Consider the following 17,780-nt stretch of genomic DNA (forward strand, 5'->3'; position numbering starts at 1 on the left):
GGCACCCGTCACAGTCCATCCGAGCACCCGTCACAGTCCGTCCGGGCACCTGTCACAGTCCGTCCGGGCACCTGTCACAGTCCGTCCGGGCACCTGTCACAGTCCGTCCGGGCACCTGTCACAGTTCGTCCGGGCACCTGTCACAGTCCGTCCGAGTACATCCGGGTACCTGTCACAGTCAATCCGGGTACCTGTCACAGTCCATCCGAGTACCTCTCACAGTCCATCCGAGTACATCTAAGCACCTCTCACAGTCCATCCGGGTACCTCTCACAGTCCATCCGGGTACCTCTCACAGTCCATCCGGGTACCTCTCACAGTCCATCCGGGTACCTCTCACAGTCCATCCGGGTACCTCTCACAGTCCATCCGAGCACCTGTCACAGTCCATCCGGGCACCCGTCACAGTCCACCCGGGTACCCGTCACAGTCCACCCGGGTACCCGTCACAGTCCACCCGGGTACCCGTCACAGTTCATCACAGTTCATCCGGGTACCTGTCACAGTTCATCACAGTTCATCCGGGTACCTGTCACAGTTCATCACAGTCCATCCGGGTACCTGTCACAGTCCATCCGGGTACCTGTCACAGTCCATCTGAGTCACAGGGAGCCAGTCACCCAACAATGCTGTGCCAGATCTCCGCTGAGAGATGCTCCCATGAACGGGAAGTGATGCCTCCTTGGGTAATGGGACGTTGGTATCCCAAAACACGCCAGCACTTATCCCTACTGACCATGCACAGCTGCTCCACATTCTGTCTGCCTCATTCTTAGTCATTTCTGTGTTTAGTATGATAAAGTACAGCAATAGATTACCATTACCCCAACAACACTTCCACCTGTCCTCCCCCTTCCCATGTTCTCAGGCTCAGTGACAACATTCAGCAAGTAGTGGCCACCTCTGCCATGTGGCTCTCCCAGGAGTGACATAAAAGACATAAAGGTGTCCCATCCCCACTCACCGTCCCGTAACATCTCCCTGACAGGCAGCGCTCCTCCAGCCTCTGCACCGTCTTTCCCTTCCATGTCAGCAACTCTCTTACTGCCAACCACGTGTGACGTCATCACCTCGCGCACCGGCGGGCGGCGCACACGTGTACGTCACATGAGGAAGGGAGAGCATGCTGTGTAATGACAACAGCTGAGGAGACCAGGCTCCTTTCCTGGTTGTGCCTGGACGGTATGTACTATTCTTCAGTATTCCAGCTGCGTCCAGTATTCCATGACAAGGAGAGATACACAGCCTGCTATGGGGCGAAGTGGAGCTGCCCACAGCAGCCAGCCCTGATCTATCAGGAAGTAAAACACTGCAGTTACTATGACAACGTCTGCTCCTGTCTTCATGAATCAGACCAACAGTATAATATCTCTATTGCTGATCATTTATTGTACTTACCTGTTTGTCAGGGTGTATTAAAATGGAACTAAACCCATCCATATAATGATTTCAGAAACCGTCACATTCCTGTTATGCTGTGAATGATAACTGTCACATCTGCTTGTGCTTTTATCCAAACTGTCACATCATCAAATGCCTGGTGTCATAACTGATCACATATGCAGCATCATGGCAGTTGCAGATCAGAGGCCATAATAGCAGCTTCCTTGACTGAAATTGATAGGAGGGTTTAGTTCCACTTTTAAAGTAAAATGGTTTGATTTGTAACACTCTTTAGTTGAATGTTGTAGTTTTTGTGTCAGATTCTTATCTAGGTGGTAATATGTAGGGGTGTTGAAAATAATCGTAGCATCGCACTTAAGTCTTAAACGATTCTGCATCGATGCAGAGAATGGCTGAATCGGGATTTCATCAATGACATCATCCCGGCACACCCCTGGCAAAATTCTCCCCTGCTTCTCCTCTCCACCGGTATGTGTGATCACACAGAGCAGGGATCTCCCACTGTGACACTGACCTTGGATTTGAATTTCCCGGCGGCCTCTCTAACAAAGTCCCGCCTTCTAGACCGGCTCCTATGATAGACAGCACACTAATCCAATGCCAAGAATTTGAATCTGTTTGACATGTATCATAGGAGCCAGTCCAAGATGCAGGACTTTGTTGACAGCGGCCGCCGGGCAATTCAAATTCAAGCTCCCCGCTCTGTGTGATCCAGGCACTGGTAAGCTGCATTTGATGGGCACTGGTGAGGGAGGCTGCATTTGATGGGCACTGATAAGGGAGGCTGCATTTGATGGGTACTAGTGCTGCTGCATTTGATGGGCACTGGTGGGGCTGCATTGATGGGCACTGATGAGGCTGTGCTGATGGACACTGGGAGGCTGCATTGATGGGCACTGATGAGGCTTCACTGATGGCCACTGATGAGGCTGCACTGATGGGATTTTGATGAAAACCATGGACAGTAATCGTATGTGTGTGATGGAAAAATCTGGACAGCCGCACTCCGGATTGGAAAAGTGAAAAATAAAATCCTCTTTATTGAAAAAGTAATAACATGATTAAAATCTGTACATGGCTTTGTTGGGATAATGCAGCATAACCGCTAACACGTTTCATGCTCCCATAGAGCGCTTACTCATAGCTGGTTTGTACAAAAGTGATCACGACTTATATACACATAATTTGTCTACCACATGACTACATATTGATTATCTGATTCTAAACAGCTGGTCGTTAGTCTGTGTGGGATTTTTTTGGCATAGATGTGATTGGATGTGCATCCTATAGTGGAATCACTAATGAAGACATGAATATATAAATGAAATGTGTTCATGTTGACAAATGTCAACATATATGAATGATAAAAAATTCTTTTCAAGGTTTTCGAAAAAACATATTTGTTGTTTTCCAAAATCACAAGAATGAGATGAGTGCTGGAATTTGACGTTCAAACGTATAAATTATCATACGGATAGGCGCAAGTATGGGCAAACTATGTGAACTGGTGGCTGCGGTATAATGTAAATGGTGTATAGAGTGAAAATTGGGTCTATATGCATGTGGTAAAAAAATGTGCATCCAACACCACTAGCGGTGTCAAAAAAAAAAAAAAAAACTGAATATGTGTGTATGGTGCATATATATAAAAAATTTAACCACATAAAGGTAAAAATATAAATAATAATAAGAAATAATAATAAAAAACAATTCTTTATATATGTGTATGTGTACGACGATTTCAGCTTTCAAAAAACGTGATAACGTATGTGAATTGGAAGTTGGACAGAAAACTAGCGTCCTGTCACAATGATGCGTCCAATAATCTCTTGATTTACAGGAGTCTATGTGTGAATAAGTGCTTTTGCTTCAATTCCTACATGTGTGAATTTTAATCTTTGCAGCATATAAAAGATTATGAAACTTATCACTCACTGATAACCCCGCCACTCCAGTTTCACAAAAGTGCTCATTTAAAACCTTGCATCATTCCGTATGGGATGCATTCATCCCAATCAAGCAACAACATTAACGTTGCTGAACGTCTTTCTTTGAAGCAATCACATCTCTCGATGAATTGTCTTCAAGTGTATGGGCAGAACTATATGAGGTGGATAAAAATGGGACAAAATACAGTGTTTGCGCACCTGTCACTATTCTTTTGTGCATAGCATAGTATTGGCAGTGGCCATATGACAGGTTCATCCAATATATGTGTTTATATCAATGGATAAGTTACAATCTCACTCAACCAATTATTATGTGAAATAAACAACTGATCTACCCCTTTGAAGACCACAGCTCTTAAATCAACTCAAAACACATGAGAACTTTGCAGAGAAAGTAATAAACCATATACACATATGGTAAAAAACATTTGTACAAACATTTGTGCAAAGTTAGTGTTATGGTCTACCTACAGCTGCCATCAAACAATAATGTCTAATTAGAGACGAGATTCAAGTGACAGTAGATGCGAAAGATATAATAAATTGTTTCTTTTTTAATGAAAGCATATATGCATATCACTAGTCATTTGCTCGTATGAGTGGGGGGATGTGTGGCCCAATAAAATGGATCGATTACTGGGGATATGTGTAAACTCAAAACACATGAGAGTTCAATCAAACCACAACATTAACGTTGCTGAACGTCTTTCTTTGAAGCAATCACATCTCTCGATGAATTGTCTTCAAGTGTATGGGCAAAACTATATGAGACTATCACTAGTCATTTGCTCGTATGAGTGGGGGGATGTGTGGTTTTACCACATGCATATAGACCCAATTTTCACTCTATACATCATTTACATTATACCGCAGCCACCAGTTCACATAGTTTGCCCATACTTGCGCCTATCCGTATGATAATTTATACGTTTGAACGTCAAATTCCAGCACTCATCTCATTCTTGTGATTTTGGAAAACAACAAATATGTTTTTTCGAAAACCTTGAAAAGAATTTTTTATCATTCATATATGTTGACATTTGTCAACATGAACACATTTCATTTATATATTCATGTCTTCATTAGTGATTCCACTATAGGATGCACATCCAATCACATCTATGCCAAAAAAATCCCACACAGACTAACGACCAGCTGTTTAGAATCAGATAATCAATATGTAGTCATGTGGTAGACAAATTATGTGTATATAAGTCGTGATCACTTTTGTACAAACCAGCTATGAGTAAGCGCTCTATGGGAGCATGAAACGCGTTAGCGGTTATGCTGCATTATCCCAACAAAGCCATGTACGGATTTTAATCATGTTATTACTTTTTCAATAAAGAGGATTTTATTTTTCACTTTTCCAATCCGGAGTGCGGCTGTCCAGATTTTTCCATCACACACATACCATTGGAATAGCAATTGCCGACACCTGGGGCTCTCGCAATCATCCACACAGCGGAGGACGGGAAGCTTGAACCCGGTCACCTAGAGCTGTGGTAACTATCTTATGGACAGTAATCGTGTTTTATCGCAGAATCTAATCGGTGACAGGATAATCCAAATCGAATCGTGAGACTAGTGAGGATGCACAGCTCTAGTAATAGGTTGAATGAGTTCTTTGTGTTCTCTCTGCAGGATGAATTACTCTCCAGTCCCTATGTATCTGCCACAAGGAGATGACAGAAATGGGCTTCCTCGGAATCCGCTGGATCTCTTTGGTACTAATAAAGTGGTGAAAATATGTGCACCAATGGTTCGATATTCCAAGTAAGGGTCAGCATACTTGTGATGGATGTATTGATGCTGAGTATGGATGTGTTCTGATCATTGTCTCAACCCACCTGAGCATGCCTGCCAGGAAGATGGTGTTTTACCTGGCCAACCGTCTGTAGCCAGGGCAGCCGCACATGTACAAGGGGCGTGTATGTGTGGGGCAGGGAATGCCTCAGCCACTTATGACTGGCTAAGTACAGTGACATCTTTCTGTGAGCTCTCTTAAGCCTCTTTTACACGAGCAGTCCAATCGGGTCCACCTGTCCGTTTTTCAGGCAGACCCGATTGGACCCTCAATTCTCCTCTATAGAGCGGCAGATGTAAATGGACTTACCCACCTACATCCGATCTGACAAAAACAAACAGAAGGGGATCTGTTTCCCTCCGTCTGGGCAGATCAGATTGGAGGACAGTCGGATGTAAAATCCGATTGCCCATAGAGCAGAGATGTCTCTGTCCATGTCCGCTCTGCATAAGCTGAGTGGATACAAACCTGTAATCCACCCACTCCACTCAGGTCAGCAGGGGATCAGAGGACAGATCCCCTACTGAGATAAACAGAATCAGCCCGTGTGAAAGGGGCCTTAGGGCCGGTTCACACCAGAGCCGTCATGGTGCGTTTAGTGGCATTGCCCAATGCAACCATAATGCAACATCAAGGAAAATAGCATTGGCAGCAATAAGTGTTGTTCACATCTAGAGTGCCTTGAAAAAGTATTCATACACCTTGAAATTTTCCACATTTTGTCATGTTACAACCAAAAATGTAAATGTATTTTATTGGGATTTTATGTGATAGACCAACACAAAGTGGCACATAATTGTGAAATGGAAGGAAAATGATAAATGGTTTTCCAAATTGTTTACAAATAAATATGTGAAAGGCGTGCATTTGTATTTAGCCCCCTTTACTCCGATACCCCCATCCAAAATCTAGTGGAACCAATTGCCTTCAGGAGTTACCTAATTAGTCAGTGTGTGTAATTTAATCTGTATAAATAAAGCTGTTCCGTGAAGCCCTCAGAGGTTTGTTAGATAATCTTAGTGAACAAACAGCATCGTGAAGATCAAGGAACACACCAGACACGTCAGGCATAAAGTTGCAGAGAAGTTTAAAGCAGGGTTAGGTTATAAATAAAATATCCCAAGCTTTGAACATCTCACAGAGCACTGTTCAATCCATTATCCGAAAATGGAAAGAGTATGGCACAACTGCAAATCTACCAAGACATGGCCGTTAACCTAAACTGACTGGCCGGGCAAAGAGAGCATTAATCAGAGAAGCAGCCAAGAGTCCCATGGTAATTCTGGAGGAGCAGCAGACATCCACAGCTCAGGTTGGAGAATCTGTCCACAAAACAACTATTAGTCGTGCAATCTACAAATCTGTCCTTTATGGAAGAATGGTTAGAAAACCATTTTTGAAAGAAAGCCGTTTGCAGTTTGCGAGAAGCCATGTGGGGGGCACAGCAAACATGTGGAAGAAGGTGAGACCAAAATTGAACATTTTGGCCTAAAAGCAAAATGCTATGTGTGGTGGAAAACTAACACTGCACATCGCCCTGAACACACCATCCCCACCGTGAAACGTGATGGCAGCATCATGTTGTGGGGATGCTTTTCTTCAGCAGGGACAGGGAAGCTGGTCAGAGTTGATAGGAAGATGGATGGAGCCAAATACAGGGCAATCTTAGAAGAAATCCTGTTAGTCTGCAAAAGACTTGAGACTGGGATGGAGGTTCACCTTCCAGCAGGACAACAACCCTAAACATACAGTCAGAGCTAAATGGAATGGTTTAGATCAAAGCATATGCATGTGTTAGAATGGCCCAGTCAAAGTCCAGACCTAAATGCAATTGAGAATCTGTGGCAAGACTTGAAAATTGCTGTTCGCAATTTTGGATTGGATGGAGACGCTCTCCATTCAATCTGACTTGAGCAATTGCTAGAGCTTGAGCAATTTTGCAAAGAAGAATGGGCAAAAATGTCACTCTAGACGTGTAAAGCTGGTAGAGACATCCCCAAAAAGACTTATAGCTGTAATTGCAGCAAAAGGTGGTTCTACAAAGTATTGACTCTGGGGCTGAACACAAGTGCACACCACACTTTTCAGATATTTATTTGTAAAAGATTTTGAAAACCATTTATAATTTTCCTTCCAATTCACAATTATGTGCCACTTTGTGTTGGTCTATCACATAAAATCCCAGTAAAATACATTTACATTTTTGGTTGTAACATGAGAAAATGTGGAAACTTTCAAGGGGTATGAATACTTTTTCAAGGCAATGTATGTGCTGTATTGTTTTGCATGCATCATTTTCCCACAACTCTGTAGCAACTCTATACAGCACATCCCACCCCAACGCAATAAAGTTTAACCAGAAAAAAAACTGTTTCCCCTTCCTGGCACCATTTTGTTTTTCTACAGGACTATCAGCAGCGAACAATGGGGATGTCACAGGTAATAAGCACAAGACACACCACAAGATTACACAGCTCAACAAAAATGCATTTTAAACACATTGGATATGCACTTCAAGGCATTGCAACAAGGCACTTTAATGCATCTCGGCACAGATGCCATAATGCTTGCACTGTGATGTGAACATTCTCATAATTATTATTAATAAAATAACCACTTTAGCTCTCGTACCTGCATAACCCCTTTTCCAAAGACATTTTTACATTTCCACTATGGGTCTGTTTCCTTAGTGATAATATTGTCATTACCTACCATCGGTTCTCAATCCTCCCCGATAGGAGAGCTGCTGCCTGTCAGTCAGCATCTCTCCTGTCTGCTCCTCCATGCTCATTGGAGCGCTGAGCTGTGGAGGGGCGTGGAGCGGCTGTCTCAGCGGCTCACTGAGACTGCCATCAGTCAAGGCAGTTGGCGGATCTAGACTTCTGAAGTTGGGATGACGCTCTGCCTTGGCTGATTGCAGTGACGTCCGTAGAGAGCTGACTTCAGATCGCTCTCCGCTCAAAACGGGTCACAGGAGTGCAAAATTAATTAAATTCCTGTGACCCATAGGAGAAGCCCAGCCAAACAAGCTCAGCCTGGACTTCTCCATTTAACCTTCTAACACTGCTACTTCATCTGGACTTTGGCAACATTGCCTTGCAAAAAAATTTTTTTTTTTTCTCCTATGTATAATCTATGGATGTAAAAATGAAAAAAAAAGTGTTTTAAAAACGTAGTTTTAATGTAAATAAAAAATATACATTTTATTCTATTGTTTGTCCTGTTTAAAATGATGCTTCTGGTACAAAGCATAACAGTTACTGTATTTTGCAAATAAAGGACTTTTTTGCAGTTTTGCACATTTTTTTTTTTTTGTTCGACACTGAACAAAAAAAAAGCTAACAAAATAAATGAAAAAAATAAATATATTTAAATGATAATGGTTAAACAAGCAGAAATATAAAAATTAAATCAGAAAAATAATAGCTATTGGAATAAAGGTGTTAGTTGGGGCCGATTGGGGTTATTCGCGTGTTTAGTACTACTATAGTAGTGCCATTGTTATATAATTTAAAAAGGAAATCTAAAAAAGATAAGTCATGGTGGACCTTTAATAGGTCACAGTGGACATAGGACCACCATATCAAGTCTAGAGCAAGCTTCATTTCAAAGTGATCCAAGCAATAGTGAATTTTGTGTAAAAAAAAAAAAAAAAAAAACAGTAAATCTTGCTCTAAATGTATTTAACAGTTGTAAATATGGTGTCTTCTTTCCTGTTACAGACTGGCTTTCAGGACCCTGGTAAGAAAGTATGACTGCGATTTATGTTATACACCGATGATCGTTGCTGCGGACTTTGTCAAGTCTGCCAAAGCAAGAGACAGTGAATTCACCACAAACCAAGGTACCCATCTGAGCATGTACACCAAATAGCACAGTGCTGATTTGCATAGCTGTTGTCATCACTTCCACCCTGTATTCAACATAATAAGAAAGAAGTTTTTCCATCACTTTAAGATATTGAGCAGAGCCACGTACATCACACCTTTATCCCTCTGTGGCCAACATTGCATCAACTTATCCTTGGGAACCAATAGCCTGTACTGGATTTTTAGCAGGTGCAGGTTAAAATATAGTAGAATAATTATAGTATAGTAATATTTGTATCTTCCATACAGATATGTCAAACGTGTTGGCTCTAAGCAGTGCAAGATACATGCACAAGGACTTGTTGAAGATGTTTCCTGCTTAGAAATAATAACCAAATATTTTTGCAAGTTTCATAAATGGCTTTTTTTGGCTATACCTAGATTGATTAAGCAGTGCTTTGCATTTAGCAAACTGGGCATAAATAGATGATGTGCAGCACAGTATTTTTTGTAATTGATCGATTCCTATGATGTCATGTAGTCCATAAAATGCAGTATATTTTCTCATTGAGGTAGTTTAGAGAACAATGATGCATTTTGGCCACTAGATGGAGCTGATGACCCAGATCTACAAATAAAAGTATAATTAAAGGCAAATTTTTTTTTTTTTTTTTTTTTAGTTTTGGATACGGTGGAGATGGATTATAACACCTGCGAGTTTTTTTTATTTCTGCCTGTGCCCCCATTAAGGAGATTAACCCTCTCTATTTGCCATGTTTTACCATTATCATTGAAAGTGAAAGTAAAAGAAATGAGTTGTCCCCAGAAAAGTAATAGAGGGGAAAGGTTCCAATGGGGACACTAGTTCTGATGATCTTGGGGTCCCCAAGAAATTCCCCTAATTTGCAGGGATTTCCTCTTGCTTCCTGTTTGGCTATGGGACAGAAAGTGAAGGAAAATCTCTACAATGGGACACAGATGGCGAACAAAAATCTGACAGGCGTTATAACCCTCCCTTGCTCTATCCAAAATGGGAAAAAAAGTTTTGCCCATAGTTCAACTTTGATATAATTACAGCCCTAAATTTAAAAAAAGCTGGGCATTGTGTAAAATCTGCATAAAAACAGAATGGAATGATTTTCAAATCTCCTATCCCATATTTTAGTCCCATTAGAAAATAGAAAACATATCAAATGTTTAAAGTGGAGTTCCACTATTTTTTCTGTTTTATTAAATGTCAGCAGCTACAAAAAGTACAGCTGCTGACATTTAATAAACACAGACTCACCTGTCCAGCGATGCAGCCACCAAAAGCCTCAGTCCCCCCCCCCCCCCAAAAAAAAAATAATGACATGGCATGTCAGGGGGTTAGGAGTCCTTAAAGCAGAAAAATTTACGGTCCTTTTGAAATAGTAAGTGGTAACTAGAAAGAGCTGGAAGAACATTTTGCATCTAATTAGTTTAATTGGCAACAGGTCAGTAACCTGATTGGGTATAAAAAGAGCATCTTAGAAAGTCAGAATGTCTCAGAAGTAAAGATAGGTTGAGGTTCACCAATCTTTGAAAAGCTGCATCTAAAAATGTTCAAACTATTTCAGATAATATCAGAACATAAAATTACAAAAATGAAATATATCATCATCTACAGTACATAAAATCATCAAAAGATTTGGAGAATCTGAAGAAATCTCTGTGCGCAAGGGACAAGGCCGAAACACAATATTGGATGCCCGTGATCTTCGGCGCTGCATTAAAACAGGCATGATTCTGTGATGTACATCACTGCATGGTCTCGGGAATACTTCCAAAAACCACATTTTTTGGAACACATTTCGCTGAGCTATCCAAAAATGCAAAAACTGTTCTGTAGTCAGATGAATCAAAGTTTGACATTTTTTTTGGCCATTTGCACCGTGTCCTCTAGTTTAAAGAGGGAGAGACACCTTCAACTTGTTGTCAGCGCTCAGTTCACAATCCTGCATCTCTGATGGTATGGCGTGCATTAGTGTGTATGGATTAGGCAGGTTGCACATCAGGAAAGGCACCATCAATGCTAAAAGATATATCCAGGTTTTAGAGCAGCATATGCTCCCCATCCGGACAACGTCTTTTTCAGGGAAGGCCTTGCGTATTTCACCAGGACAATGCTAAACTGCATACTGCATATATGACAACAGCATTTTGTTGTAGAAGAGTCTGGGTGCTTAACTGGCCTGCCTGCAGTCCAGACCTTTCACCGGTTGAAAATATTTGGCGTGTCTTTAACTGCTTGCTTCCCAGTCACAGTACATTTACTTCGTCAGATCAGCACGGGCAGGCTGGATCATGTACATGTACGTCTCCAGCTTAATGGCACACAGAGTGCCACTCCTGTGACCACCGGCTCTCTGTACCTGGCCACTCTCGATGTAAACACAACTGTTATGAATGGGTTTCATTCATCACAGCTATGATGTGATTGGCCCACAGCTATCACACGATACCTGCGCCAGTCACAGCCCCCTGTACCGGGTGATATCTGTTGGCCAATCACAGTTGTTACATAGTTAGTCTGGTTAAAAATAAACACTTCCAAGACCAACTAAAAAATCATCACACCCTGATCCTGTTGGACAATGCCACGGCAGTACCTTATGTGAATAAACAAGGGGGCATAAGGAGCCCCTCCTAAAGCCACATCTCCAACCAGATATGTCAATGGGCAGAAGGGAACCTACTGTCGCTGGGAGCAGTCCACCTAAAGGGGGAAAAACAATCAAGAGGCGGACTTCCTCAGCCACCAAGAGGAATGGATATTACACCCAGAGGTGTTCAGGGAAATTACAGCCCACTGGGGAGTACCAAATATAGATCTATTAGCATCCCAAAAAAACAACCAGTTGAAGGGTTTCTTCTCGCTAAGCCCGGAAGACAAGCCTCTAGGGATAAATGCACTCCAAAACCCATGGAATTTCAAAATGTGCTACGCCAGGACATCTGATTCCTCAGGTGGTGAAGAAATTCCTACAAGAGCAAACAAAGCTCATACTGATAGCACCATATTGGCCCAAGAGAGCCTGGTTCTCTCAGCTCCTCAGTCTATCAGCAGAAGAGCCGTGGCTACTTCCTCACAGGGATGACCTGATGTGTAAGGGACCCCTAACAGTAACGGTTACTGAGAAATGTCATTCTTGTATGTGTGCACTGTAAAATATTTTGTACTGTTTGTAGGTCTTATAGCAGCACCATCTTGAATATAAAGGCATTGTAGGGTGTGCCCCCCAAATATGTTTTTGTATATTGTAATAGACCTTGACCAGGTTTTTTGGGCTGGAGCACCCCTCCCCCTCCTCATTACCTCTTATTTAGTGGCCACCAGTGCATAGGTTGTATCCCCTTCAGTTCTCCCACATAGAGGAGTTCAGCTCCCATGGTTGAGACAAAGGATCTTCCATTCTATTACTAGTGTAGGACTGTCACGGAACGTCCCACACTCCGCTTGAGTGCTTCCGTCATATAACACTTCCTCCAAGTCTGTATACAGATATCAGATATTCCAACCTCTCTGAGCACAAAACAAGGCGACACTTGCTTGTTGCTAACATGAACTGTTTATTTAGAATCAAAATTACAAGACTTTATATGCTGTTGGAACCTCCTCTAACGATACAACTGTAACCTAATTAACATGAGCTAATTAACTAATCCTTTATACAGCCTAGGTGACTGAGACATGACCTATTGCCCAGACTGAGTTAATTATCACAGGACATTTTCTCACAATAGCAGCAGCTCCAATAGGAGTCGTCCCGTCTCCTACATTGTATAGAGGACAATGTGATCAGCTCGTTCAATTAACATAAACACAGGTAGTTGGAGTTGATGACACCAGGATCTCCTTACAGGATGTGTCCCAACAGTATGAATCAGTCTTATCAGCAGGGGGCTGCTGTAGGAATCCCCCCTCCCTCTTCAGGGACACAAATCCACAGCAAGGAGTCCCCAACAGAATCAAACAACATACAATATAAACACATATACACGACTGAGTCCGATTAGTACAGTTCAGACTGGATTTCTCATTCACCTCACAAAGAGTATTGTTCCATTGAAAATCCAGGGCCCATAATCAAAAGGCAACAGGCTTGCATTCAGTCCTCTCCAACAGCCTCTGTCCCGGCTAGGTCTGTCACATTTCTCCCCTTTCGGCAGGAGACTAACACAGGAGGAGACCCCAGACAGGTTGACTCCGAAGTTAGTCAGTAGTTCCAGTCCTCTACTGCCTGTACCCACACAGTACCCCAAATAAATTATTCCAAACAGAGTATTACTCACCCAGCCAACCTCTGCCTCTCTCAGAGAACATATCTGCCGCTGGGGAGAGGCCTGGACTGGCCCTTCTCCCTGGAGTCCTTTCTGCCGCTGGAGAGAAGACAGGGGGACTGAGCTCACTCCGTCATGCTGTTGGGGATCTGGGCCGACTGCCCAGCATCCCTGGGGTATACAGGTGGGAACTGAAGCCCCATCCACCGACACCAGATCAAGCTGCAGTTGTGAGGTGATGACTGCATTCTCTCCTTGGATCCTGATCTTCAGCTCGCGATAGACTGCCACCTCCTCAACTTGGGCCTCCACAATTGCTGCAGGTGTGGGGCAGAGGTCTTGGACCCTCTGTCCGGTTGCCAGCACTTCTGGGGATTTGCTAGGTGGTTCCTCCTCTACAGAAACGTCTATCAAATCCTCAGTCTCTGGAATTGTTAAAAGTGTGGGACAAAGGTCTTGGACCCTCTGTTCAGTTACCAGATCTTCAGCTGGAGAAGTTTGTTGTAACTCCATAGATGCTGCTGGCAGAAAATCACATGTCCCTGTCAGGGTTGTGGGAGAAAGGCCGACTACCTCTTCTCTCAAGAAGGCTGAAGCCACTATTGGTGCTGGGCAGAGCACAGTGAACTTTGGCCCTGATAGCAGCTCTTCTGCTGGAGGCTCATCAGGTTGTTCTTCCTCAGCAGAAAAGTCTATCAAATCCCATTTCTCTGCAACTGATGTCTGGGGATATAGGTTCACCATCTCCTGTCCATGGAACCCAGAAGATGCTATCATTTCTGGGCAGAGGTTAGCAGAGCTCTGCCCTGTTGTCAGCACTTCAGGTTTGGGGACGGCAATCTCCAGATTTTCCACTGCCGATTCTCTGGCATGCTGCTGAACGTGTTCTAGCAGTTTCCTGTATGCCCTTTCCAGATGCTGTTCCTTCCTTAGCAAATGGTCCAGATCAGGTTTGAGCTCTGAGACCCCTGCAAGACCGAGCATAGCCTCTCTATATTCTCTCAGGTCCTCAAGGTCAGGTTCCCCTTCATTGCCAAACATAAAATGATCTGTAAGGCTCTCCCACAGCAATCCAGGGCCGCCAAAGTCATATCCCTCCGGAGAGCATTCTATTGTCTCCCCTAAATATCCCTCCTCTGCGTGCCATTGCAGAGCCCGATAACGATTGTCCAGCTCTATCTCCTGCTGGACCAGCCTGTCCAACTCAGTCACCCATTGCTCCTGGGGCCGCTCTCCCAGGAATGCCATCCGCAATGCCCGTTGGTCACTGGCCCGTTGCTCTTGGGTTGGAAAGCACTTGCCCTGTTTTATACCAGCGAGCTGGAGGGCTCCAATCCAGAGCTCCACCCGAATCTGCTGCCTGAGCTCCAGGTATTCATCCTTAGACACAGTCCTGGTGTATGTTCAAAGGATGATCCGCAGCAGCCCCGGGAACTCTGATGCCAGGTCCATATCATTGCTGGGGTGACTGAAGTCTGCTATGCTGATCTTGGATCCAGGTGGAGGTTTAGATTTCCCAGACTGCCGGAAGCTATCCCACTGCTGCCACCAATGTCACGGAACGTCCCACACTCCGCTTGAGTGCTTCCGTCATATAACACTTCCTCCCAGTCTGTATACAGATATCAGATATTCCAACCTCTCTGAGCACAAAACAAGGCGACACTTGCTTGTTGCTAACATGAACTGTTTATTTAGAATCAAAATTACAAGACTTTATATGCCGTTGGAACCTCCTCTAACAATAAAACTGTAACCTAATTAACATAATTAACATGAGCTAATTAACTAATCCTTTATACAGCCTAGGTGACTGAGACATGACCTATTGCCCAGACTGAGTTAATTATCACAGGACATTTTCTCACAATAGCAGCAGCTCCAACAGGAGCCGTCCCGTCTCCTACATTGTATAGAGGACAATGTGATCAGCTCATTCAATTAACATAAACACAGGTAGTTGGAGTTGATGACACCAGCATCTCCTCACAGGATGTGTCCCAACAGTATGAATCAGTCTTATCAGCAGGGGGCTGCTGTAGGAATCCCCCCTCCCTCTTCAGGGACACAAATCCACAGCAAGGAGTCCCCAACAGAATCAAACAACATACAATATATACACGACTGAGTCCGATTAGTACAGTTCAGACTGGATTTCTCATTCACCTCACAAAGAGTATTGTTCCATTGAAAATCCAGGGCCCATAATCAAAAGGCAACAGGCTTGCATTCAGTGCTCTCCAACGGCCTCTGTCCCGGCTAGGTCTGTCACAAGGACCCACTAATTTGGGGTACTTTGTTGCAGTAAGTGGGCTTAGCACTATATGACCATATAGTGTGACCAAACCCCCGTATTTTTTTAATATGTTCAGGTGTTTTTAACTAGCCTTGCAGGAAATGTCATTCTTGTATGTGTGCGCTGTAAAATATTTTGTACTGTTTGTAGGTCTTATAGCAGCACCATCTTGAATTTAAACGCATTGTAGGGTGTGCCCCCAAATATGTTTTTGTATTTTGGTTACTGAGAAAGACATCCTGAGAACGAAAGGAATCTCAGATCTTTATCGACGCTTCTGAGCGCTAGGAAGCCGTACACCAGGGCTATCTACTGAAAATAACAGACAAAAGATGGATACACTATTCTTGAGTTCCTACAGCAGGGTGCTGATAAAGGTCTAGCACTCAGTATGCTGAAGGTCTGGATAGCAGTGCTGTCAGTGTATCTAGAATGGACACTACAAGAAGACCCGTTGGTCTCTCACTTTTGCAGAGCTTTGGCAAAATGCAGACCACCCAAGATACAAAAATGTCCCACATGGGATCTTTCGGTGGTACTGAGGGGGATCATCAAAATTCCCTTTGAGCCACTACAAGAAACATCTTTACGCCTGCTGACACTCAAAACTGTTTGTCTTGTGGCAATCACTACAGCACGTAGGATAGAAGAAATCCAGGCTCTGTCTGTCAGAGAGCCTTTTCTCGAAATTCCCGATGATTCACGATGATAGAATCGTCCTTTAAACAGATCCGGGATTTACACCAAAAGTGACGCCAACTTTTCATAAATACCAGGATATAATACTACCTTCATTTTGTAGTTCACCGGCTAATAGCAAAGAACAAGAACTAAGTCTTCTAGATGTTAGATGTCTTCTTCAGTACCTTGAAGTCATCAATGAGTTCACAGCATCAGACGCTCTATTCGTCCTGTACGCTGGCAAACAAAAAGGTAAACAAGCACCCAAGAAAACGCTAACCAGATGGATCAAGGCAGCTATACTGGAATGCTATGAAGTTATGGAGATAACACCACCAAAAGATGTAAGGGTGCATTCAACAAGGGCCTCAGCAGCCTCATGGGCAGAGAAGGCGGGATGCCACTCCAGAGCAAATTTGCATGGCAGCAAGTTGTTCAAGATTCTCAACCTTTGTTCAGCATTAGACTGGATCTGATATCCATCCAGGACCAGGCTTTTGGTAGGAAAGTCCTCCAAGTCATTGTCCCACCCTAGACTGGCGAATACTGGTTATTCTCTCAAGGGTTGACCTGGAGGATGACTGGGGGAAAAGCAGAGTTAGTTCTTTCCGGTAACTGTTTCCAGTAGTCTTCCAGGGCAGCACAATCCCACCCTAATGTTTAACCTCCTGGGGTTGTGTTTTTAGGTCTTTCAGATTCCGGCCTTCTGTTCTCTTGGATGACTGACCAGGGACCTGAGGGACCACCTTTTAAAGAAATTACTGGCAATGTGTTTCCTGTGTGTGAGGAGGATCTCCATGTCTCAAGGGCTGCCCTGGAAGACTACCAGATCGATGCTGCAGCTGTCCCCCGTCGTCTCTTCACTGAGAACCGAGCTACCGAACATTGCCGATGGCTCGGTTCTCACTCCTCCCTGAGCAGAGAACTGCTGACTGTCAGTCAGCATCTCTCCTGCTCTGATCCTCCAAGCTCATTGGAGCGATGAGCTGTGGAGGGGCAGGGAGCGGCCCTCTCAGCGGCTCGCTGAGACTGCCATTAGTCGAGGCAGCTGGCGGATCCAGACTTCGGAAGTCGGGATGACACGCTGCCTCGAATGATTGCAGTGACGAGAGCGGACTTCAGACCACTCCGCTGAAAACGGGTCACAGGAGTGCAAAACGAATTGTACTCCTGTGACCCATAGGAGAAGCCCAGCCTAAAAAGCTCAGGCTAGACTTCTCCTTTAAGTAGTCCTACATCACTTAATTCATTTGAGCCATACCATTCAGATCCTTTATTGCATATACAGGTATTAAAAGACCACATTTAGGGTGTGGGATGGAATGCACAGTATTACATATATGGTGGTCATGTCCCAAAGTGAAATGCTTCTGGATCCGTATCTACAACTTAATTTATTCACTTACACATGTGAATCTACTTAAATCACCACAGCAAGCTCTTTTGGGACGACCAGTTGACGGAACACCAAGACAAGCAGGGAGACTCATAGCCTTTATTTTTACTGCAGCTAGGATAGCGATAGTTAGGTC

At 43.6% G+C, this 17,780-nt stretch overlaps 2 protein-coding genes across 3 annotated transcripts in view; one reads left to right on the forward strand and one right to left on the reverse strand.

Moving 5' to 3' along the window:
• COG5 (component of oligomeric golgi complex 5) overlaps window positions 1-1,207 on the reverse strand; it is a 541,624-nt gene extending 540,417 nt beyond the window's left edge. Inside the window, exon 1 of the mRNA XM_073619666.1 lies at window positions 965-1,207. Within this exon, the coding sequence (XP_073475767.1) occupies window positions 965-1,067 (103 nt within the window). The 5' untranslated portion in view covers window positions 1,068-1,207. The remainder of the gene's footprint in view (window positions 1-964) is intronic.
• Window positions 1,066-17,780, forward strand: part of DUS4L (dihydrouridine synthase 4 like) — a 50,586-nt gene continuing 33,871 nt past the window's right edge. For both annotated transcript variants that reach the window (XM_073619668.1, XM_073619669.1), the window contains exons 1-3: window positions 1,066-1,182; window positions 4,998-5,129; window positions 8,883-9,004. In XM_073619668.1, coding sequence (XP_073475769.1) covers window positions 4,999-5,129; window positions 8,883-9,004 — 253 coding nt within the window. In that variant the 5' untranslated portion in view covers window positions 1,066-1,182; window position 4,998. The remainder of the gene's footprint in view (window positions 1,183-4,997; window positions 5,130-8,882; window positions 9,005-17,780) is intronic.

The sequence above is a fragment of the Aquarana catesbeiana genome, linkage group LG03 (assembly GCF_042186555.1).
Source record: "Aquarana catesbeiana isolate 2022-GZ linkage group LG03, ASM4218655v1, whole genome shotgun sequence".
NCBI classification, from domain to species: Eukaryota; Metazoa; Chordata; class Amphibia; order Anura; family Ranidae; genus Aquarana; species Aquarana catesbeiana.